General features: G+C 47.8%; 3 protein-coding genes across 4 annotated transcripts in view; all 3 read right to left on the bottom strand.

The window, feature by feature from the left end:
* The window catches only part of LOC310757035 (uncharacterized protein), a 162800-nt gene that overhangs the window by 27505 nt on the left and 112355 nt on the right, over positions 1–22940 (bottom strand). The window lies entirely within an intron of this gene.
* On the bottom strand, positions 3313–8341 carry LOC310756882 (uncharacterized protein). The gene is made up of 2 exons (XM_083601791.1): positions 8320–8341; positions 3313–5094 (listed from the first exon to the last, which is right to left on the bottom strand). The coding sequence occupies exon 2, from the start codon at positions 5081–5083 to the stop codon at positions 3605–3607; it is 1479 nt and encodes a 492-aa protein (XP_083457917.1). The 5' UTR covers positions 5084–5094; positions 8320–8341; the 3' UTR covers positions 3313–3604.
* On the bottom strand, positions 10410–22879 carry LOC310756995 (uncharacterized protein). 2 transcript variants are annotated; one of them, XM_083602058.1, is made up of 5 exons: positions 22684–22879; positions 19916–20029; positions 18309–18341; positions 17017–17691; positions 10410–15858 (listed from the first exon to the last, which is right to left on the bottom strand). In XM_083602058.1, the coding sequence occupies exons 2-5, from the start codon at positions 19947–19949 to the stop codon at positions 15317–15319; spliced, it is 1284 nt and encodes a 427-aa protein (XP_083458184.1). In that variant the 5' UTR covers positions 19950–20029; positions 22684–22879; the 3' UTR covers positions 10410–15316. The 2 variants fall into 2 exon arrangements, with proteins under 2 accessions (XP_083458184.1, XP_083458185.1); XM_083602059.1 differs by having other exon boundaries at positions 17017–17996; positions 22684–22858.

Genomic DNA, 22940 nt, shown 5'->3' with positions numbered 1-22940 from the left:
CCATCAAGACACGGCATAAAATTTTCACGGCTTGTTAAGGTCATGCCTATGGTGAAGCTTTTCTTCAGAGCATTTCCCTCTGCCTGGGCTCTGCGTTCACATTTTGAATGCCACTTCTGCAATTATCTACAGTAGCCTTTGCCAACCCGATGGCTTGGACTCCCAATTCCCACCAGCCTTTGCAGGCTAGGGCTGATGGGAGTTGTAGTCCAAAATATGACGCAAATTTGTAAAGCGTTCCATATTTTTGGATTATATGGAATTGGCGGAAATGACTGGCAGAATCCGAGACCTGGGAGAAGAGTTGGTGGAAGAAGACTGGAAGAAATTTAAAGACTACCTTCAGAAACACTGCAAAATTAATGAATGTTAAAATGATGTTGGACTGAAAATAAGTGGCATTAGCAACAAAGTTAATAAGAATATGCAAAAATGAATTGATAATGGGTGAAAATATAGAGTTATAATATGTTAAGATACAGAGTTAAGAAAAACGAAAGAGGGCAAGGATTTGCTGATTTGATTATTTAAATGGGAATACAAAAAGGGGAGGTGTGAGGAGGCCAAGGAAATAAGCTAATGAGTTCAAAGTTACAAAAAACGGATTTGTTTTTATTTTGTATTTTTATTCCTCGTTTTTCTTTTTCATGTATTTTTCTATGTTCTCTTTTTTGTATCTTTTTATTTTTATACGACCTTTTTTCATTTTGTAAACTTATGTTTTGGTAAAACTTCAATAAATATCTTTAAAAAAAAAACACAAAATATCTTCAAGGGCATCAGGTCGGCAAAGGCATAAACCAGGGATAGGAAACCTGGTTGGGTCTTGCTAGACTCCCAACTCCTACCAGCCCTGAGCACTGGCCGGGTTACTCAAGGCTGATGGGAGCGGAGTCCACCATCGTCCCTCCTCTAAAAGCCTTCTTGGTCTCTTGGATGGGCACAGAGGTGTGGTATTTTTAATCTTTGTTGGAAGCCGCCCAGAGTGGCTGGGGAAGCCCAGCCAGATGGGCGGGGTACAAATAATAAATTATTATTATTATTATCCACAACTCCACTGGTCAACTCCCTTGCTGGCATGCAATTATTCCTTGTCTATGGTAGGCTAGGGACACGGGTGGCGCTGTGGGTTAAACCACAGAGGCTAAGACTTGCTGATCAGAAGGTCGGCGGTTCGAATCCCTACGATGGGGTGAGCTCCCGTTGCTCGGTCCCTGCTCCTGCCAACCTAGCAGTTTGAAAGCACGTCCAAGTGCAAGTAGATCAATAGGTACCACTCTGGCGGGAAGGTAAGTGGCGTTTCTGTGCGCTGCTCTGGTTCGCCAGAAGCGGCTTAGTCATGCTGGCCACATGACTTGGAAGCTGTACACCGGCTCCCTCGGCCAATAAAGCGAGATGAGCGCCGCAACCCCAGAGTCACAACTGGACCTAATGGTCAGGGGTCCCTTTACCTTTTATGGTAGGCTACCGTTCCAAGTGCATAAATGCAAGACTGACCAATGGCTGAAACCAAAGACATTTGACTGACCAGATATTTCATGATTTGTTCACTGGCTGCTATCAAACGATGTTGACTAAAGTACTGGAAGTCGCTCGCGGGCACCGGACCCCCCCACCAATTACAACAGATGAAAGGTTAGCAAAAAAATAAAGACATCCGGGCAAGGGAGGGAAAAAAAAAAGATTACAGCAACAGTACAGAGAAGCAAAGGGGTCAGATTACTAGGGAAGATAGTAAATATTTTTTTTATCATATTCGAACAACAATGTTAAAATGTCATAATAGTCCTTTTTTCTACTTGCATTGTAAATTCCTTGGAAATGAATGTTTTTAAAAATGCACCTCAAAAGAAAAACAAGTGGCCGTGATCCTTCTCTGCATGGCGGCAGAGAGGAATCGCCACAGGGCCTCGCAAAGGCATTTTTTCACTTTGCTCCCTGCTCAGTGTGTACACCTGCACAGCCACACCGCCGACCCATGAGAGAGAGGAGGAGGGCGATGTAAAACTTCTCATATCCCTACCCTCAAATCTGCTCAGCTAATGAACATGCGCTCTCAGTGCTCGTTTTTCTGCGACTGAGGCTGCAGCCGTTTGCACCCTTCCCTGGAAGTAAGCCCCACTGAATAAAGTGGGGCTTGTTTTTTAGGAATCGTGCATAGGTTGCCCAACATGTTAAAGGTTGGAGGGGTGAAGGCAAGGAGGCCTTTTTGTTGTCGTGACAACCTGGACAGCCACTTCCACATGTGCCAGGGATGCTCACACTGAGAAGGTACGGGAAGAACCGAAATAGCAATCATCTGCCTTGTCCTATAGGGATCCCTTAACGAGCAGGCAGTCGGCCCTGCCAGGGAGGACCACACCCTATAAATTAAGTTAAATAACGTTTATTAAAGCTCCACACTATCCAGCTAAAAAATACTTTTATTACACTGATAGCAATTTTAAATTTTTTTTTAAAAAAAACCACACAAGTTCGGGATAACCTGCTAGAAGATAGCAAACAGTGGGGTCTTCTATCTGTGCTTAGAAGGAAAGAATCTGTGGCCAGGCCTACATGGCAGGTTGTAGCCAACTAAGTTCTACTCAAGAGTAGACCTGCTGGATTAATAGACCTAAATTAGTCATGTCCAGTCCTTTCAGTCAGCCTGGTCTGAGCGCGACCTACATTAAATATGCCCCCTTTAGAGCTGTCTTTCTCCACTTTAGGCCCCAGATGTTGTTGGACTACAACTCCCATCATCCCTAGCTAGCACAACCAGCGGGCAGGGATGATGGGAGTTGTAGTACAACAACATCTGGGGACCCAAGGTTGAGAAAGGCTCCCCCTATAGCGCAGTGCTGTATATGTCTACTCAGAAGCAAGCCCTCTTGAATTCAGCAAGTTTTACTCCCAGAAGCAAGAAAGTACAGGATTGCAGACGGAAACTGTTTTCAGAAGCACGGTTTCCCCACTGAGGAACAGAAGAAGCTGGGTGGCCATTTCCTATGGATCTCTTGGGAACAAGGGGGAAAAAATCCTAACACACGAAATAAATTATCTTTGAAGAGAGGACGTCACAACAAACAACAATGGAGAGTTACATTTTTGCTCGTTTCCGAAATTCCTATGAAATGCATGTATTAACAGTGTTCCTTCCTGCTCCACAGTTGCATTTTTGATTTTACAGGTGAAGCACCCCCTTTTTAAAAATTAACTCCCCCAAATAAAAGCAACAAGGGATTCCTAATCAAGAATTCCCAGCACCCTTACTGATCTACATCTCCTTGGATTCCTTGGGGGGGGCGGGCCAGCAACGACAAACCAAGCAGCTTCCAAAAAAAATGGCTTTTAATTTGAGACACGGCTGGCAGCACCAAACCGTGGGGAACTTCTTGCCCTGGCTTCGGCCACCGCACAGTTGCTCTGATACGCACAACGGGAGAGACAGATCCTTGACTCCGTCCCTCAGTCAACGCAAGGCTCATTCAAGCCTCCTCTTTAAAACTGCATGATTAAAAGCGGAAGGAAGATTCCTCTGGCGCTCGTTACTATTCCGTCGCAGGAAAGGAAGGGTCCATCGGAAACAGCCCCTTTGCCACTCAGCTCCCCCATGTCCCGCGAATCAAGACGGGTCCTCCATCTTGATCTCAACTATCTGGGTTTCTTGAAGCGCATCACCTGGCTGACTAGAATTTGCAAGGCCGGTGAGAGCCGCAGGGTCACCGCTCTGCTTAAGGGACGCGTCCGCCCCCTTCTCTCCTGGGCCCCAGAGACCATCAGGAGCCGGTGACCAGGTCGCGGCCACGGAAGATGTGTCAGCTTCGGCCAGGGAAGTCCCAAGGCTCCCGTCCTTGACGTGGACTCTCTGGTGGGACACGAGCCGCGAGCTCCGAGCGAAGCACTTCCCGCAGTCGGGGCAGGTGTAGGGTTTCTCTCCCGTGTGGATCCTCTGGTGTGTTACGAGATCGGCATTGATACGGAAGCTCTTGCCGCAGATATGGCACTCGTAAGGCTTCTCGCCGGTGTGGATCCTCTGGTGTTTGATGAGGTCGGAGCTGTAGCTGAAGCTCTTGCCGCAGATGCCGCAAGGGTAGGGTCTCTCCCCGGTGTGGACCCTCTGGTGGCAGATGAGGTGGGAGCTGCGCTTGAAGCCCTTCCCGCAGTCGGGGCAGGCGTAGGGCTTCTCGCCCGTGTGGTTCCTCTGGTGGGTCACGAGGTCGTAGTTGACCCGGAAGCTCTTGCCGCAGATGGAGCACTCGTAGGGCTTCTCGCCCGTGTGCACCCTCTGGTGGCGGATGAGGTGCGAGCAGTCGCGGAAGCGCTTCCCGCAGATCCCGCAGGGGTAGGGCCTCTCCCCGGTGTGGACCCGCTGGTGGGAGATCAGGTGGGAGCTGCGGGTGAAGCTCTTCCCACAGTCGGAGCAGATGTAGGGCTTCTCTCCAGTGTGGCTCCTCTGGTGGTTGACCAGGTCGTAATTCGAGCGGAAGCTCTTCTCGCAGATGATGCACTCGTACGGCTTCTCGCCCGTGTGGACCCTGCGGTGGGACATGAGCTGCGAGCTCTGGGAGAAGCCCTTCCCACACTCCAGGCAGATGTAGGGCTTCTCTCCAGTGTGGACCTTCTGGTGGGACACCAGGTCGGAGCTGAAGAGGAAGTTCCGCCCACACTCCAGGCAGGTGAAGGGCTTCTCGTCTGTGTGTGTCTGCATGTGGTCGGCCAGTTCCGCCTGCTGGCTGCAGCCTTTGCCACACACGGGGCACACATGTGGCTTCTCCTCTTTGTGGACCTTCTGGTGTTCGGAAAGGCAGGAGCTCCCGTTGAAACACTCCCCACAAACAGGGCAGATATACTGCGTCTGCGATGGGCAGGCACCACCGGCGTCGTTCCCCAGGGTGTCTCCGTTGATGGGAAAGGAGTCGTTCTCCAGCTCTTGGGCAGAGCTCCTGGGGTCCGTCTCTGAACTGCTCTCGCTGAGTTCCTCTCCCTCCAGCTCCAGGTCTGGGGAGGCCAGCCTGGGGCAGCTTTCCGACAGCGCCCCATGTAGTTCTGCCGGCTTAGGGCCTCCCTGCTGAGAAGTCCCTTCCTCCTCCTCGTTCACCATCCTTTCACCTGCTGGAAAGGAAAGAGGGGAAAAAGAACCCGCAAGGTATTCAGTATTATTCATTGGCATTTGTGTTCAGGTGGGCTCTGGTCTACCAAAGCTTGTGCTGCAAAACTATTTGTAGGTTGCAATTCTAGGCGTGCCCCACGGAAAACAGGGAGGCCTGCTTGTGAGGAAGAGTGTGTAGGATTGCACGGCTTGTCTTGAACAGGGTGAGGAACCGACGGCCTTCCAGATATTGTTGTTCCCATCATCCCTGCGTCACTGGACATGTTAGCAGAGGTTGATAAGAGCAACATCTAGAGGGCTACAGCCTCACCCTGCCTGACCTTGGGAGATCTTTGTGGTTTGTTCATCCTCAAGTTAGAAGTCCACACTGTAAGGAACCAGTGCGGCGTAATGGTTAGAGTGTTGGACTAGGACCTGGTAGAGCAGGATTCAAATCCCCCACTCAGCCACGAAGCTGACTGGGTGACCATCTCTTAGCCTAACCTACCTCACAGGGTTGTTGTGAGGATGAAATGGGGGACAACCATGTACACTCCCTTCAGATCCTTGAAGGTAAAGGTGGTATATTAAAGTAATAAATAAATAAAAGTAACAAACCCAATTCCAGAAACACAGATCAACTATGTAAATTGCACCAGTGGGTTTTTTAAATTTGCACAGTTGCATTGTTTGGAACATTTGATCTGTGATTCTGGAAATTTTGCATTTATCAACATCAACATTCTTAGCCCAGAAAATTTACGTTGTCGGACGGTTTTTGTCCTGCCCTATTTGCAGAATTCAGACTATTTTTGGCAAGGAGGAAGAGTAGACATATGCTGGTCAGAGGAAAAGCAGAAATCACAGAGGGGCCATCTTAACTGTGGTTAGAAAGACCAAGAGCTGATGACAGGATTAAGTATTCCCTTCTCCTGGCCGCAAATTCCTCCCCACCCCTTAACTGCAGTTAAGGGGCATTTATCCTTTATTACTGTTGAAGCAGGAGAGGAGACACAGAGAGGAAAGAGGACATGATCCTATAACCCATTCACCCCAACTCTTAACAATGGTTGAAAGGACCCCTTCAGAACATCTTGTGATACAGAACTAAAGCAGGCAATTATTGAACTCCCTACCTCTCCCCAAATACTTGAAAATTATTAAACCACCTTTTTGCTGCCGTTGTACAAACAGGAGGACATACAGAACCGATATTAGGAACTGCACCCCAAAACAAAGGAGATGTTCTCTCCATATGCTGACATATGTGACGGTTTTGTTTTTAAACAGGCAGACCTGTTTTGGCCAGTTGTTATTTAAATGCCTTCTTCAATGGTCAAAGTGAAACACATCGACTACAGGAAATCTCTGCTTCTTGTCTCACTTCTTCACATTAACAGGCAATACCATTAGCAGAGATCTCTGCAGGCTGTTTTTCTCTTTGACTTTGGCCCCTGAAGCAGGCCTTTGAATAACAATTGGCCACAACACCTCGGGTCCTTCCTTTGGGACACTCACTGGTTTGTGCTATCAGTGGTTCCAGATTGGTGGTCCAAGGACAGGTCTGTAGCAACATTCACATATATTAAAAATCTACTATTCCCCCCCTCAAAGTAGGGGCTCCATGGCTTGGCTTTTGAAAAACAGAGGGACCACAATGGCTAATTGGGAACCATTGCTGAATATTGCAATCATGTAGGGCTCTGCCAGCCTATTCAATACAGTGGTACCTCGGGTTAAGTACTTAATTCGTTCCGGAGGTCCGTTCTTAACCTGAAACTGTTCTTAACCTGAAGCACCACTTTAGCTAATGGGGCCTCCTGCTGCCACCGCACCGCCGCAGCACGATTTCTGTTCTCATCCTGAAGCAAAGTTCTTAACCTGAGGTACTATTTCAGGGTTTGCGGAGTCTGTAACCTGAAGTGTATGCAACCTGAGGTACCACTGTAATCCAGCCTTGTCCAAACCTGCCTTGTTCTTTGTCACCAAATAACAGTGCCTTCTCAACTGTTTAGCAGGCTGTCTGTAGACCACCTGAATCCTTCTTATGGACCAGTTTTGAGGGCCTCTGAGCCACAGGAATACATAAAAGGCCACTTTGAAAATATTTTAAGCATCCTTTTTTGTACTGACAAGAGGAGGTACACATCCTGGATGTTGTGCACTCACTGGGAGTGCTACACCTATTGTTTCTTTCAAGCTGTATGACCGCTGCATGCTCACACTCCTCTCTCCATTCATGAGAACTAGAAACTTCATTAAAAAGGCGATGAAGCAATTGGCCTCAAGGTCCTTTCCCGTATCACAAAACCATGCCCATCAAACACAGAAAGCTCTAGTTTGGGTGTAGTCGTCCTGAAGGGCCTAATTTTGTCAGTCTCGGCCTCCTATCTGCAACCTGGGGATTATAAAACACACCCATTTTACGGGATTGTTGTTGAGGATTAATGCGGAAAACCTTGTCACGAGGGTTATGGGTTATGGAGCTTCGGGGGCGGCGGATCCTCCGACTTGGAACAGAAACAGCTAGAAGCTGTTCCTGGGATCCTTTGTTGGCAACACCTTTTAAAACCCCCACAAACCATTATAGCAATCATTTGCAAGCGGGAAAACAATAGGAGACCAGGTGGAGGCAAAACAACGAGGCGACTAAGCCCAGGCCAACCCAGACTCGAGCAAAGCCGGCGCGGCAGGGGATTGCGAAACGCAAACCACCCCCGCTCCCTTCCCGGGGGCTCAGCCGAGGGAAGGATTTAGCCCCGGAGATCTGGCGATAAGCAGCGCTTTAAGTGCTCGATGGCGGCGCCACAGGCCCTCCCCGCAGCGCAGTGCCCGAGATCCCTCGGTTACTCACCAGCAGCGGGCGAGAGCAGCTGGGATTTGCAGGGCAGATCCGATCCGACACGCGAAAGCGCCCCGCGCGCAAAGACGCGCGCCGCAGCCGCGCAAAAACTGAAGCTGGCTCTGTCTGTCTGCCAGAAGCAAAAAGGAGCCGCACCATCGGCCGCCTCTCTCCGCCCGCGCTGGCTGCTCAGGGGTTACTGCGGCGAGATCCCTTCGATCCGGCCCCAGGCAGCCAATCCCGGCGTCGGACGCGAGCTGAGTCAGGCGCAGGAAGCGCAACCTCGGCGAGGCTCCTCGGAGCAGCAGGGCGGCCCTTTGCAAAGGCCGCCAGGAATAATCCGGAGACCTCTGCTGGCCTCGCCGAGCAAACGCGTCAGCTGCAACCCCGGAGCCACTTCTTTTACCTGCAAAGGAGGAAGGAAGCTCCGCTGAACTCTGCGCCTTTTTCTCTTTAGGGCACTTTTTCCTCCAAGGAACTGAAGGTGGCGCGCATGGTTCTTCTCCCTGTCCTCGTTTAATCCCCCACAACAACCCTGCGAGGTAGGTTAGGTTGATAGGCGGCGATTGGCCCAAGGTCACCCAGTGAGCTTCGTGGCTGAGTGCGGATTTGAACCAAGGCAAAATGCGATTCTTCTTTTCTTTCCATATGGTGCTGAAGCCCTTCAAAGCAATCCATTACAATGTATTGCAGCCTAACAGGATGGGCCCTCTGGGAGGGAGTTGTAAGGGACCCAGAGGAGCATCTAGTCCAGGCACCCCCAAACTCAGCTCTCCAGATGTTTTGGGTCTACAATTCCCATCATCCCTGACCACTGGTCCTGTTAGCTAGGGATGATGGGAGTTGTGGTCCCAAAACATCTGGAGGGGCGAGTTTGGGGGTGCCTGATCTAGTCCAACTCCCAAATTATTATTTTATTAATTTTCCAAGATTACAAATCAAACCAAATTAATTTAATAGTTGTTAAAATCAGGTTTCCTGCTCCTGACATCTAGTCCAACTATACCCACAGGGGGAAATCAAACCTGCAACCCTGGCGTTATCAGCACCATGTTCTAACCAACTGAGCTATACAAGAGCACTCTCAACAAGTTAATTCCTCTTAAATGAAGTGATGTCCCACACAGGCTGCCTTGGTGGATATAAGGAATGAAAGCGATGTGAGGCACACAGACCATCAGCATGCATGAAGCAGCCTTTTACTGTACCCCCCGCATGCCAGAATATCATGCATTACCCTCCAAATTACCTGCTTAGTTTGTTCCAAGTTTCTCAAACATAGGCACTTGCTTCTTACCTGTACATCACTGCCCCCCCTTGCAGAAGCTATCAAGCAATAATGGGCTCAAGCCCATCTCTTATTACCTCACTTCCTGAGAGGGAAGGTTGTGTCATCCTCACTTGTTACATAAACAAAAGGCTCAGCAGCCACTCTGGCTATCTAGAAGCAGATTTGTAGACTCCCTGGAAAAGCCTAGGCTTAGATCAGGATCTGTGGCCCTCCAGATGTGGTTGGACTCCAGCTCACATCATTGCAGATCAGTGGATGTGCTGGCTGGGGCTGATGGGAGCCCAACAACATCTGCAGTTGTCTAGGCATTGATAACCTCAAGATTAGAGTACTGCAACACCCTCTATGTAGGGCTACCCTTGAGGTTGGCCCAGAGGCTGCAGCTGGTACACAAGATGGCAAGGTCACTTCTGGGGGGAAATTACAGCCAGCCACTTGGCTTGCAGGGTTTGACCTGGCTGCTCATTTATTAAATTTATATACTGCCCCTTCATCCGAATCTCAGCATAAAAATATAAAACAAAAACACAAAATGCATAATAGAAGAACAAAACAAAACGAGCCCATAACCCCACTCTCCCAGAAACACATTTAAAAGCTAATCTGCTACCAGTTCAAGGTGTATCAAACATATAAGGCCCTATGCAGCTCGGGACCAGATTACTTGAGAGACCACCACCTCCCTTATATACCCAGTATGTAAGCCAGAGAGTTTTTTCTGCAAGTTCACTTACTCCACAGTAACGCAGAGCAGAGCTTTATGTCTGGCTGCCCCTGTCCTGTGGAACTGCATTCTTGCAAGCATGACAGGAGCTCACTCTCTGCACTTTCCAGAAACAATTGAAGGCATTTTTCTTCTGACAAAGACTTCCTAGCTAGATGAGTATGTCTCTGTCATGTGTGTCTACTTTGTGCCGTTTTTAAATGTATCTGCTGTTAGCTTTTCTTAATGCACCTGTTGTTAACTGTTTCAAATGCTGTTACTGTTTTCAAATGTATCCGCTATTATTTTCTATGTTGTCCTCATCCATTTTTACTGCTTTTTGTTTATCGTCTTCAAGATGTGTGCTGAAAGCAATCAACGCATTCTCATTGAGGGAGAAAGATTTCCCATCCCTGCTCAATACGATCAACACCACCATGGCAATGTTGTTACTTTATGAAGGCAAATTGAAAAGAAAAAAAAAAAACTACAATGCTAAAAGTGTATTTATAACATTTTACATTTAATTATTGAAAGCTCCCATAGATTAGCCATCAAGGAGAAAATTTTAGCATCCTCGGGGATGTGCTTTTAAAAAAATTAACTTTGGGGGAAGGTTTTTGAAAACAAGACCCAACACCAGAGGGGGGGCATTGAAAAAGGCTCTCTACCCCCCACCTGCAGTCGTACAGTCCAGAATCACATCATCTTAAGTTTTTCACTCTGCTGTCTGTGTAGTTAAGAGCAGGTCAGCTGTTTCGGCAGCAAACTACAGTCCTATATATGCTTAAATTGGGAATTAAGTACCAGTGAATTCAAAGGAACTTCCTTCTGAGTAAACATACACAGCTTTGTGTTGTAAGGCCTTACAAATGTGGGGCATGTGTTTTCTGAGTCTTTTCTTTGCCCCCTATAGAAAAATTTCTGTTCACAACTGTGCATGTATATCAAATACAATTATTGGGCCAGCCTGGCAGTATCAAAAGTTGGGGTTGATGGGGATTGTGGCACAGCAACAACTCCAGGGCCAAAGCTTTCCCACCCCTGTGCTCTAAATTACCCTATTTTGCATACAAACATTTTCCAGTTCAAATTTTCCAGAAAACTCATAGCATTAGCTACACATGCAGAAGAGGTGGTAGAATACTGAAGCCCACCACTTCAGATTGCAGCCGGGATTATACAGGGTTAAAATAAAAATGAATGCTCCCCCCTATCTGTGTAACACACTCCCCAAAATTAAAACACATAGCACATCAGGGATGGAAGTTCTAGCCAAGCCTCTCACCTGCTGTGCTAGTTTTCTACTTGAAGGGAACTTTTTATGTAGAACATTTAAAACACCACCCAAACAAACACATGTGCTCCCGATCTGCAGCCTGAAGTGGTTTAGCTCACTTGACCAATTCATCGTGCTGCAGGAGGAGGGAAGACCTCCTAGCGACAGGAGCACTGATGCAAATACTGGAAGACTTAACAGTACAATCCAAGGCCTGATTACTTGATATATTCAGCAGGGCTTAATCCCAGGTAAGTGTGCATAGGATTGCAGCGTAAGAGTGAGTGAAATAGGAAACAGTATTGGGAGGCAGTAGACAAAATAGGCGTTAAATAGGAAACAAAACCACAACCTGGTGGAACAATGGGCAAAATTGTAGGAGAGAAAAATAGTACTTTTTAAAAGCAATTTTAACCAAAAATGGGTAAAAATTGTAGGGGAAAGAAACAACAGTGACAACTGTGGTTGTCTGCTATAGAGTGCCAAGACAGACTGAAGACTCAGATGATGCCTTACTAGAGCAGATTACCAAACATTGAAAAAGGAGAGAAATAGTAATCATGGGGGACTTCAACTTCCCTGATATCTGTTGGGATTCAAACTCTGCCAAGAGTGTAAGGTCTGACAAATTCCTCCATTGCATCGCTGACAATTTCATTTCCCAGAAGGTGGAAGAACCAACAAGGGGACTTGGTCCTCACCAATAGGGAGGAACTGATGGATGAAGCGGAAGAGCTCGGAAACTTGGGAGGAAGTGATCATGTTCTCTTGGGTTTCAGGATACAGAGGCAAGGGAAAACTGAGTGTAGTCAGACTCGCACTCTGGACTTTAAGAAGGCCAATTTCGAAAAGCTGAAGGAGATATTGGGTGTGATCCTGTGGTCAGAAATACTCAATGAGAAGGGAGTCCAAGAAGGATGGGAGTTTCTAAAAGGAGAACTATTGAAGGTCCAAATGCAGACAATACCAACAAGAAAGAAAAGTGGGAGGCATCTAAGGAAACTGGTGTGGCTGCATAAGGAACTTACAGATGAGCTGAAAGTTAAGAATGGCATGTATAAGAGATGAACGAAAGGGGAAATTACACAGGAGATGTATATATGAGTAGCCAACAGTTGCAGGGGGAAAGTCAGGCTGGCTAGAGCTCAGAGTGAGCTGAGGCTTGCAAGACAGCTTAAAAATAATAATAATAAGTTTCTTTGGCTATGTCCGAAGTAAGAAGAAAAACAAGCAAGCGGTAGGTCCTCTGCTTGGGGAGCAGAGAGAAATGCTATTGGGTGACAGAGAAAAGGCGGAACTACTCAACACCTACTTTGCCTCTGTCTTCACCCAAAAGGAAAGTGATGCCCAACCTGGTGATAACGGAATAAATGATGTAAGGAGGGAGCTGCAGCCCAAGATAGGAAGAGAGGTAGTAAGGAAACACCTAGCTACTTCAAATGAATTCAAATCTCCAGGGCCTGATGAGCTGCATCCAAGGGTACTAAAGGAGTTTGTGGAGGTAATTTCAGAGCCTTTGTCTATTATCTTTGAGAATTCTTGGAGAACAGGTGAGGTCCCTAAAGACTTGAGGCAGGCAACCGACCAGTGAGCCTGACATCAATACCAGGGAAGATCCTAGGACAGATAATTCAACAGTCGGTCCATGAGTGTTTAGAAAAGGATGCTGTGATTACTAAGACCCAGCATGGGTTTCACAAAAATAAGTCACGTCAGACTGATGTATTTGATGGAATTACAAACTTGGTAGATCAGGGAAATGCTGTGGACATAGTGTATCTTGATTTCAGTAAAGCTTTTGACAAATTCCCCCATGATATTTTCGTGAGGAAGCTGGTAAAATGTGGGTTGAACAAGGTAACTGTTAGGTGGATTTGCAGCTGGTTGACTGAACCCAGAGTACTCATTAATGGCTCCTCGTCACTTTGGGAAATAGTGACAAATGGGGTGCCACAGGGTTCTGTCCTGGGCCCCTTGTTGTTTAACATCTTTATAAATGACTTGGATGAAGGAATCGAGGGGATGCTCATCAAATTTGCAGGTGACTCCAAATGGTAGAAGTAGCTAATGCCGCAGAATCAGAATTCAAAATGAACTTAACAGACTAGAGAACTGGGAACTGCAAGCTAACAAAATGAGTTTCAGTAGGGACAAATGTAAGGTTCTGCACTTAGCAGCAAGAACCAGATGCACAAATATAGGATGGGGGACACCTGGCTTACTAGCAGTACATGTGAAAAGGATCTAGGGGTCTTGGTGGGCCACAAATTTAACATGAGACAACAGTGTGATGCAGCAGCAAAAAAAGCTAATACTGTTCTAGAATGCATCAACAGAAGTAGTGTCCAGATCAAGGGAAGTCATAGTACTGCTCTATTCTGCCTTAGTCAGATCACACTTGGAATACTGTGTCCAGTTCTGGGCACCACAATTTAAGAAGGATGTTGAAAAGCTGGAACGTGAGCAGAGGAGGGTGACCAAGATGATCAAAGGTCTGGAAACTAAGAGGAGCTCTTAAAGGAGCGGGGAATGTTTAGCCTGGAAAGGAGGAGACTGAGAGGAGATATGATAGCCATCTTCAAATATCTTAAGGGCTGTCACATGGAGGAGGGAGCATGCTTGTTTGCTCCCACTCTGGAGGGTAGGACTCGAACCAATGGCTTCAAGTTGCAAGAAAGGAGATTGTGACTAAACATCAGGAAGAACTTTCTGACGGTAAGCACGGTTCAACAGTGGAACAGACTCCCATGAGAGGTAGTGGACTCTCCTTCCTCGGAGGTTTTTAAGCAGAGATTGGATGGCCATCTGTCATGGATGCTTTAGCTGAGTTTCCTGCATTGCAGGGGTTGGAACAGATGACATTTGGGGTCCCTTCCAATTCTATGATTCGATGGAACATAGGCATCCTTGAGCCAAAATCCAGGAAACTACAGCCTTGTGAGCCTAATGTCCTTGGGATACAAAGCGGTGCGAAAAATTACCAGTGATAGAATGATAGAGGTGTGTAGTTGAGGATTGCTAAATCCTCTCCCTGCCCAGTGGGCTTGACTGGAAGAAAAGTATTTGGAGTGGCAAATATGGGAGAGGTTCAGCTTCTTAGACCTTCAAGTCTCTTGCTTAGCAAACCACACCCTGCTCAATTCCTTGCTTTTGAACATCACCAGGCTACACCTGTTGATGTTCTGCTACTATCCATGTCTGGTTTGGTGCCTTAAACAAGCTATTTTTCTGCTTAGAAAAGGCGTTTGATGACAAACACAAAAGGTCTGGAGCCTTGAGTGCTGCGGAGAAAAATTCAGGGCTGCTCAACGTACACAAAACATAAAAGACCTACCCATGGCAATTGGGAGGTAGTGGGTTGAAGGAAAAAGAGAGGTGCTTCTGAAGACAATGCATTTTTATAAGCTCTGAAATACATCACCAGAGGATGCACAAAAACAGTGTCTAAAAAGGATTATGTAAATGCATGCATGCCGCTTCTTTTGGTGGATATGAACCACAGGCTCCATTTTCAGAGACGGTTTAATCTTGACCAGATATAGAGGGTGGTAAGAACAGGAGTGAAAGATGCCACCAGAACCCCACCGTGGACTTTTCTTTTCTCGAAAGGCAGAATGCTGAATTTGACAGAACTCCCATCTCTGACCCAGTTTAAGAATTCTCGGGATCTTTAAGATGCTACCGGAAAACACGTGTTGAACAATTTGGAACAACAGTGCATCTTTATTTCTTTTTAAAAGATTACCTTCTTACAGGTAGCCGGTAATGTGTTAAGTGTAATTATTATTATTATTATTATTGGTTTTGTTTAAAAAACTTGTACACATGTACATCAAACACTGCATTCCTCTGGAAACAAGATGGAAGGGAAACAGATGTAGGTACACTAAAAAAAAAGGAGCCCCCCCCCAATAAGAATAAATTTAAATGTACATTGCTGGCAGCCGTTTCCACACAACCGTTAGCGCTGTGGGGAGACACACGTGTAAATGTGGTGAAAACACATTCTAACTATGCAATAAGAAAAGCAATATATATGTTGTAACGAGAAGAACGAACAGCTGGAGGGATGGATTCCCCGCTCCCACAATGAGACTAAAATGAGACGGGCCTCTGGGTTGCGGCAGTTTTCATTTCATTCGCTTCCGGGGAGAGACGTCTCCGTTGCTGGTAGCCGATTGCTGGGAAGCGAATGCGAGGCTGGAAGGGGAGGGGCAGGGCATCTCTTGGCCGTTTGAGGAGGTGGCCGCCGCATGCATCATGCTAGGGCCCGGGAAGTCGTAATACTGCGAAGGGTAGGGCGGACTGTACGACGTTCTGCCCCGTATGTCTTTCATAACTTCCAGGATGCCCTGCAAGACGCTGGTCTGGCTGCTCAGCTGCTCCTTCAGCGTCTGATCGCTCGATTCCAGGGCGCTGACGAGCCTCCCAATGTCCTCTGCGCTCTGCTCCATCTCGTCTTTGCGGGCCGAGAGATCCTCCTTGTAGGCACGCTCGAAGGAAGCCACCTCCTTGTGCGTGAGGTCAGACAGTGTCCGGACAAGTTCGCTGGTGGCCTGCGAGGTGACTTCCATCAGCTCCTTCAAGGTGTCCCCCCTCCTCTTCCTCTGCCGGCAACGCAGGTTGCGCATCCTCTCGGCGGCCGTCAGCGGTCGAGGGCGCAGGTTCGGCGCTGGAGGGGCAAACATCAGAAAGCAGGCTGAACAAAATGACGAATAAAGCGACTTCGCGAGAAAGCTGGGCCGTGGCAACAGCCTACTGCACGCTAATCTAAAACATTCATACGTGCACACGCCAGCTTCCAGATTCCACACAAAGCCACCCTAAAAATGTAAAAAAAAAAAAAAAAAGCCAGATTCTGCAACTTGGCAGCACTGTTGGATTTCTGCTGATGTCTATATATTTGCTTACTTATGATTCAACAAATTCTGTTAAGCAGAGAACTCCAGCTCCACCCTGAACTTTGAAGCCCAGCCCTGTTACAACTTCAGAAATCTCACCAGGTTTTCCCCCAAGCATAATATTACCCATCCCAAATCAACTGAGGATTTGATTCCCCGGCTGCTGAAATTAAAGCTGTGTTTCTCAAGATCAGAAGTTGGCAAAAAAAATTAGCCGTGGGCCGGTCCACTGTCCCTCAGGCCTTGTTGCAGGCTGAAGAAGCGGCACCGGCAGGGGGGAGCTGGAAGAAGAGGCGAGGGGGGCAAGTAGTCCTCCTCCCCACCCCCCAGCTGCTGCACTTACCTTCCCTGGGGCTGCTGCCACCACAACCACCACCACTACTTCTCGTGGGTAGGCAGAGAGAGCTCGTCCGCTCCGCTCTCTGGTCCACAGGAGCACCAGGGCAGCAGCGGTGGCAGAGTGCAGATGAGCGGTGCGAAAGGGCTGGCTCCAGAGAGGGGCTGTTTAAAATGGCGCTCAGCCAGCCCCCTTCCTCCTCTAGGCAGGGTGGGGAGAGGCCAGGAGGAGGGAGGGAGGAGGCACCACTGCAGTGTGTGTGTAGGGGGGGTGGAATGGCGCAGGGGGGGAAATGGCACAGCCCAAATGAACAGAATCCCCACGCTGATCCATGGACAGTCCATGGGCTGGATCCTGAAGGCCATTGGGCCTGATCCGGCCCGCGGGCCTTGGTTTGCCGACCCCTGCTCAAGATCCTCAGACTTCACTCCATTGCTCTGCACTTGGAAACAAGTGCGCGTGATAAAGCAACCCCTCCCTGTCCCAAAAATACCCAACCTGTCCAGAATTCCACGGACAACTGAAACAAACCATGTACCATACCAAAGCCTACCCCCACCGCAGGCAAGCCACAATTCCAAACAAAACTCACCAGAAATCGAGTCATTGGATGGCAATGGATCTGTCGGAGTGCCAGGGCCGGCACTGCCGTCCATGGATATATCGGAGTTGGCTGCCGGAGACCCCACTTGGTTTTCCATGTTGGCTTCACTGTGCTGCGACCCAGCTGATTCTGGCAAGAGCAAGCAGTCCCCGTCCGGCTCTTCAAAAGTCCCTTTGTCACCTTTCCCAACCGAGGAAGGCGGTTCGTAGGCAGGGTCCTGAGTCTCCCTGTGTTCCCGGCGCCGGCGGTCCACCGGTGGCCGCGCGTTGCTCCCTGAAAGCCGCGGAACGACCAGGTTTTGCTTGATGCAGAGGAACCGGTTGAGCTCTTCGTAGTACGGCCACACTCTGCGCCCGTGGCCAGCGTTGCTGTTGCCATCCACTATCTCTTTGAAGCCGCGCCGCAGCACTTTGGCCCGCTCGCGGCACTGCTCCCAGTCCCGGTTGTAACCCCGAGCTCGCATTTCGTCCGCGATCCACTGGAACTGTGCGACCGTGCGGTAGTTGGATGCCAGGGCGCTCTGCACGGCGTCATCGCCCCAAACCTGGATGAAGGCCCGGGTTTCCTCATCGGTCCAAACGGGCTGGCGCCTCGATTTCGTGGCAGACGAAGAGCCCTGCGAAGAAGCTGCCATGGTGCCGTGGTTCGGCATCGGCACCGTCTCTGGAAGGGTATCAGACAACATGGTGTGCTCCGAGGGTGACCCGGCCAATATCGGTGGCAGGAATTTGTTTTTAAAATGGCAGCAGGAAACTGTCTCAACTGGGGCGCAGTAAAAAGAGCACTAGCGGGAAGGAGGGGGAGTGTAACAAGGAAGCTCCTAACGATAGAGTGCGGATAGAGAGAGGCGGGACGCTCTGTACAATGCACTCTATGGTCACGCTGGCAACTCCCCCGCTGAGACATGTGCACCTCCCACAAACGTTACGAGAGACACGCGTCTCGCATCTTTGTTCCCGCAAGTTGGCCTGCAAAGAAAACACGTGTGACCTCGAGGAAATGGCACGGGAGTCTGCATTCCGACATGCGAAAATAAAGATACGTGACAACGGTGCGATACACGTGTCTAGCGTAACGTGTGAAGCGATCTTAAAGCTCCATCCCTCTTTAACCTCCACTATTCTAAGCCCCTGACCAGAAAAAACAACAACATATATTAAAAACAAAGTTAAGGAAAATGTTCGTAACGTATTCCAATCGCGTAACAGTTTAAGAGCAGCTTTCTAGACACACCTGCCTTTACCCTAGCCTGATCGACATGCAAAAGAACAATTACTCACCTGTGTAACTGCCATCTGTTGAAATGTAGGCCGCTCGGGGAGAAAAGAGAAACAGGCAAAATTAGAGGTGAAGACTTCTGGATCTCTTATGAGCAATACTGGTGGGGAAAAGTGACTGAAAGTCACGAGGAAAGGGCAATCAACGGAACAACTATCCCACGCGACCAAAAGCGCTGGAAATGTGGTTTTTTGAAACAAAAATGAGATGAAACAGATTTTTAGGAATCTAAATTTTACACCAAATACCCATTAAAGCCAAAATAAAAAACTACAAGCTGGTGCTAGAGATTTTTCTGAATAATTGGAATTCTGATTTCAATGTTAGGAAGCAGTCACCGTATAGTTTATTTGGCTGAGCAAATTTTGAAGTGTTTCTCATCCAGAAAAGCACCATCCTTTTGATCGTGGGCAAATGCCATAAATCTCAGCTGACTGAAAACCAACTCAGATGCTACAAAGTATTAAGCTCCTCCTTCCAAGGTGTTTTGGAACTCCTCCCAATATTCAGGCTGCTTTCCATAGTAGGCAACAGGCAGCAGTTGCTGCTCGTCTATGAAGAGCAAGGATCTCATCCAGGTAACCAGACAAGGAAACTTCTGTACCCTTTAAGATTCTGTGTGCTTTTGCCCTCGTAAGCCATCTATGTGCCACAGATCTCCAACACAGATATGAGTGGGGCAAAAAAACCCCAACAGCAACTGTTGTGGGCTTGTAACTTTTATGACCTTATTTGCAAAGCTGCCTTCAAGCACTCTCAACTCACCTTGCTCTGTGCTCCTGGGAACAGCAGCTTCAGGGTCACTCTCTAGTACAGGCATAGGCAAACTCGGCCCTCCAGATGTTTTGGGATTACAGCTCCCATCATCCCTAGCTAACAGGACCAGTGGTCAGGGATGATGGGAGTTGTAGTCCCAAAACATCTGGCAGGCCGAGTTTGCCTATCCCTGCTCTAGTAGCTCTAACCCCCTTTTTTTGTGGACCACTAGGGGCTGACTCTCTGCTAACAAATGGGAGAAATCTCCTCTTCCCATTGGCTTGTGAAAAGCTGTCAGCAGGGGGAGGCAAGTTCACCAACAGGACAGCAGCTGCCAATGCCGGCTGACATGGGGTGTCTCCTCCTTCCAAACGCTCCATGAATTTGTGGAAGGATCAACTAATCGAAATTTAGATTTATTAGGGTCCACTTTTCAGGTACACATCCACTACAGGAACAATGTCTAAACATATCTAAGCACTCCTGAGTCTTCACAGTGCCTGCATCCCTGCTCCATGTGCAGCTCCCTAATCTTTTTAGGTCAGTGCAGCATGACAGCCAAGCCAAGGTTTGGCTTAGCATGTTGACTCAACCAGAGATCACAGCTAAGGTCTGTCATTTAACCATGATCTGTACCAAACGGCTACATATCATGGTTAAAGAGGAGGAACCTCAACCATGATACCAGGTTCAGTAGATACACTAAGCTTAGCTACCTAAAAAGCCCAGGGAGGGGGAAGGGGGGTTCAAGCTCCCTGCTGGGATCCAACGGGTTTGTGTGATCAGTTAGCCATACTGTGGCTTACCAGCAGGACATGCAGAACCATTCCAATGAGACGTAAGAGATCCTTACCCAAGGAAGTCACATCCTCGCCATTCTCTTCCATGATCTCTCTAGATGCCCCTTCTCACTTTCCCTCCCCCCCTCCTGTGCTTTGAGCAGAGTCTTCAAGAAGGCGTTCAGCCCCTGCAACAGACAACAGAAAAAGCCCATTAAACCCCACTGCACAAGCCACCAAGCAGAGCTCACTGATTCGGGGCACTGATATTGCTGTAGAGCCTAGCAGAAGAGCTTTTCAACTTCTGGCAGGGATAGGCAATCCACTTCCTTCTGGAATAAATGCAAAGGCAGAAGGCATTGAAATTAGGGCTGAAATCCTTTACTCTCACTTGAGAGGACACTGCGCTAAACACAGTAGATTTAGAACACAGTACTGGGCTGGAACCGACTTACTGCCTTTCCTATACCAGCAGGGCGTTGCCGGTAAAGCTTTTGCTACAAACAAATTAGCCTCAGATGACTCTTAAATTGGGTTTGCCAGTTGGCACTTATCAATGTGTAGCTCTATTTACGACCAGCAATACAATAACAGTAGTGTCAAAACTTTCTGTACTAATTTCTTACAAGCACCCAAGGCCATCTAAAGTCAAATGAACTGTAAACACGGAAAAGAGCTACAAAACAAATCACATAAACATTGTCAGTTACATTTTACTGGTTTTTTTAAAAACTTTATTGTACACTACTCTGGTCTTGTTAATGAGGAGCAGCAGTATATAATTATTTTAAATGAACAATAAAAGAATAAGAATAAGAATATATATATAATTATTTACTATTTTCGTGTTACCTAATTAGGTCCAGATGTCTTACATTCAGAAACATAAATACATTATACTATATAGAGATAGCATATAATTTAAGTAATAAAAAAAGAATATGAGTATGATGACAAATGGCTGCAATTCTCTTGGCTTAGGTTGCTCTCTCCCAGCTTCCTCTTTTGCTAAGTCCAGTTTATATATTTTAACTCCGATGATGCTCTAAACATTGTTTTTGCTTATTACAATATAAACCTACTCACAAAAACGATTCTCTATTTTATTAACATTGCAGCCTCAGCACACAAATATTACTCTTTTTTTGCCAGCATAAACTACTCATGTTCGGGGCTGTGCAGTATCTATATGTCTGTCTTCTCCCATATAAAGTCCTACTCATTTAGTAGCTACACTCAACTGGCATCAACTTGTGAATGCCCTAATTCCTTTACTTGTATTCCGTTGAATTTATATGAAAACACAAAACAAACAGAATCTGATATTCACCAGAATTGTTACCTTAATTCAGGGGTCAACAACCTTTCTGAGCTTAAGGACACATTTGCAAAGTGGAGAAACCACAATCAAGTTCACACCACAATCTATTCTATTAGCTACAACAGAATGCTCTTTTCAAGCCTAATTTTAGCTGGCAGAGCAGACCCTAAGGGTGCCAGGAAAGGTCTCTGTGGGACACATGCACCCACGTTGGCATGCTTCGCTTTAATTGTACCAACTTCTGGGTTCTTCCTTTCCCAGTTAATACAGTTCTGTTTTGCTTACTTATATACTGGAGTGCTTCGATTCCACCTTTCAGCAAGATCCGATTTGAACATTAACTTCCTCTACAGAACAAAGTTTTCAGACAATCCAAACTCAGGGACAAAGATATACTTTTGCTCCCAGTTATTTAATCTCACTCATAACAAGCTGCATGGCTCATTAGAGGGCCTTTAGAATGGTTGATTCTCTCCCACTCAGGTGCCCAGAACCTTAACTCTTTTTGCTGTCAACACCTACTGTCAATGACCTACTTTACAGGGTTGTTGTAAATATTCCTAAGCAATGTATGAGTGCTGAGAAGTCTATTATTAAACTGTGTCAGTTTTGGCCTCCCCAGTTTGGCTTTCCCAGCACCTGTGCTGTGGTTCTTTTCAGCAGCAGGTAAAGACCGGTTTAGAAAACATTTCCCATGTCCCTCAGATCTTTTACACTCCTGTCATCTCCCTCCGGATTTGCACTAGCCTCCTTTTCCCTTCCCTTTTATGGCTTCACAACAACCCACTGCAGGGAACTTCTGCTATTAAGGACACAGCACAGAGAAGTGTGAGGAAACTGTTAAAAAACAAACAACCGGAGCGATCGATTCCACCCTGACCAGGGGAGGAAGAGAGAAAAACAAAAAACACGCAAATAAAGCTGGTGCCAGGGCATGCAATAATTGCAGCGGTTATTATGACTCACGTCCCACTCCCACCCGCCTTCCTCAGCGCGATGGGGGGGGGGGGAGATCTGTGCCTCCAAAAAGCCGGAAGTGGCGGCGGTGCGAAAGCCTGACACAACCCACCCCTAGACACATTCACACGTACACCCGTCCTCGCAAGGTCCGAAGAATAATAATAATAGTGATGATGATAATAATAATAATAAAATAATAGGGATGATAATAATATGGATGATAATAATAGTAGTAATAATAATAAAAAATAATAATTTCTTTTACTTGAGTCGCTCTCCCTTTCCCTCATTTCTCCGCGTCGGGGGCTCTTTCCAAAGAGACAAAAGGCGGGTCCCACAAGCAGGGTCTCCCTTTTCTTTTAACCCCCCCACCCCACCCTTTGCTCCCTCCCTCCCCCTCCCCACGACCCTCCCCCCAACATTCCTCCCCCCGCCCTCCAACCCCGCCCATTCCTGGCACTTTCCCTCAGATCTCTCCTCCCCCCCCCCGCCGCCCCGCTTTTAAAAACACAACTGCAAGTATGGAAGAAAGCCCGGAACTCCGCCGGGGCCTCCACCTACACAGCCAAGGGCTCTCGGAGGACGCGAAGAGCCTGGAGCTGGGCCGCTTCCCCCCTGCCGCCGCCTACGCCGCCGTCCCCCGGAAGAGTCCCCGCTGCTCGGGCGGCCTCAGGGAGCGCTGGCGCCGAGGCCTCCTCGGGCTGCAACAAACCCCAATATGGTGGCCGCGCAGCTGCCGAGGCCGGAAGTCCGCCGCTGACCGAGGCTTCGGAGCGGGGAGCGAGAAGAGCGAGAGAGGCAGGAAACGGGGGCAGGCG

Source organism: Podarcis filfolensis, assembly GCF_964270895.1.
Source record: "Podarcis filfolensis genome assembly, chromosome: 2".
NCBI lineage: Eukaryota > Metazoa > Chordata > Lepidosauria > Squamata > Lacertidae > Podarcis > Podarcis filfolensis.
This window is presented reverse-complemented; position numbering and strand designations above follow the sequence as displayed.

Bases quoted from the DNA above. Each gene is read 5' to 3' on its own strand.
- LOC310756995 (XM_083602058.1), bottom strand. From the start codon at position 19,949: ATGGAAGAGAATGGCGAGGATGTGACTTCCTTGG. The intron at 18,342-19,915 runs GTAAGGATCTCT...TTTCTCCCCGAG, and splicing joins CGAGGATGTGACTTCCTTGG to CGGCCTACATTTCAACAGAT. The intron at 17,692-18,308 runs GTGAGTAATTGT...ATACCCTTCCAG, and splicing joins AACAGATGGCAGTTACACAG to AGACGGTGCCGATGCCGAAC.
- LOC310756882 (XM_083601791.1), bottom strand. From the start codon at position 5,083: ATGGTGAACGAGGAGGAGGAAGGGACTTCTCAGCAGGGAGGCCCTAAG.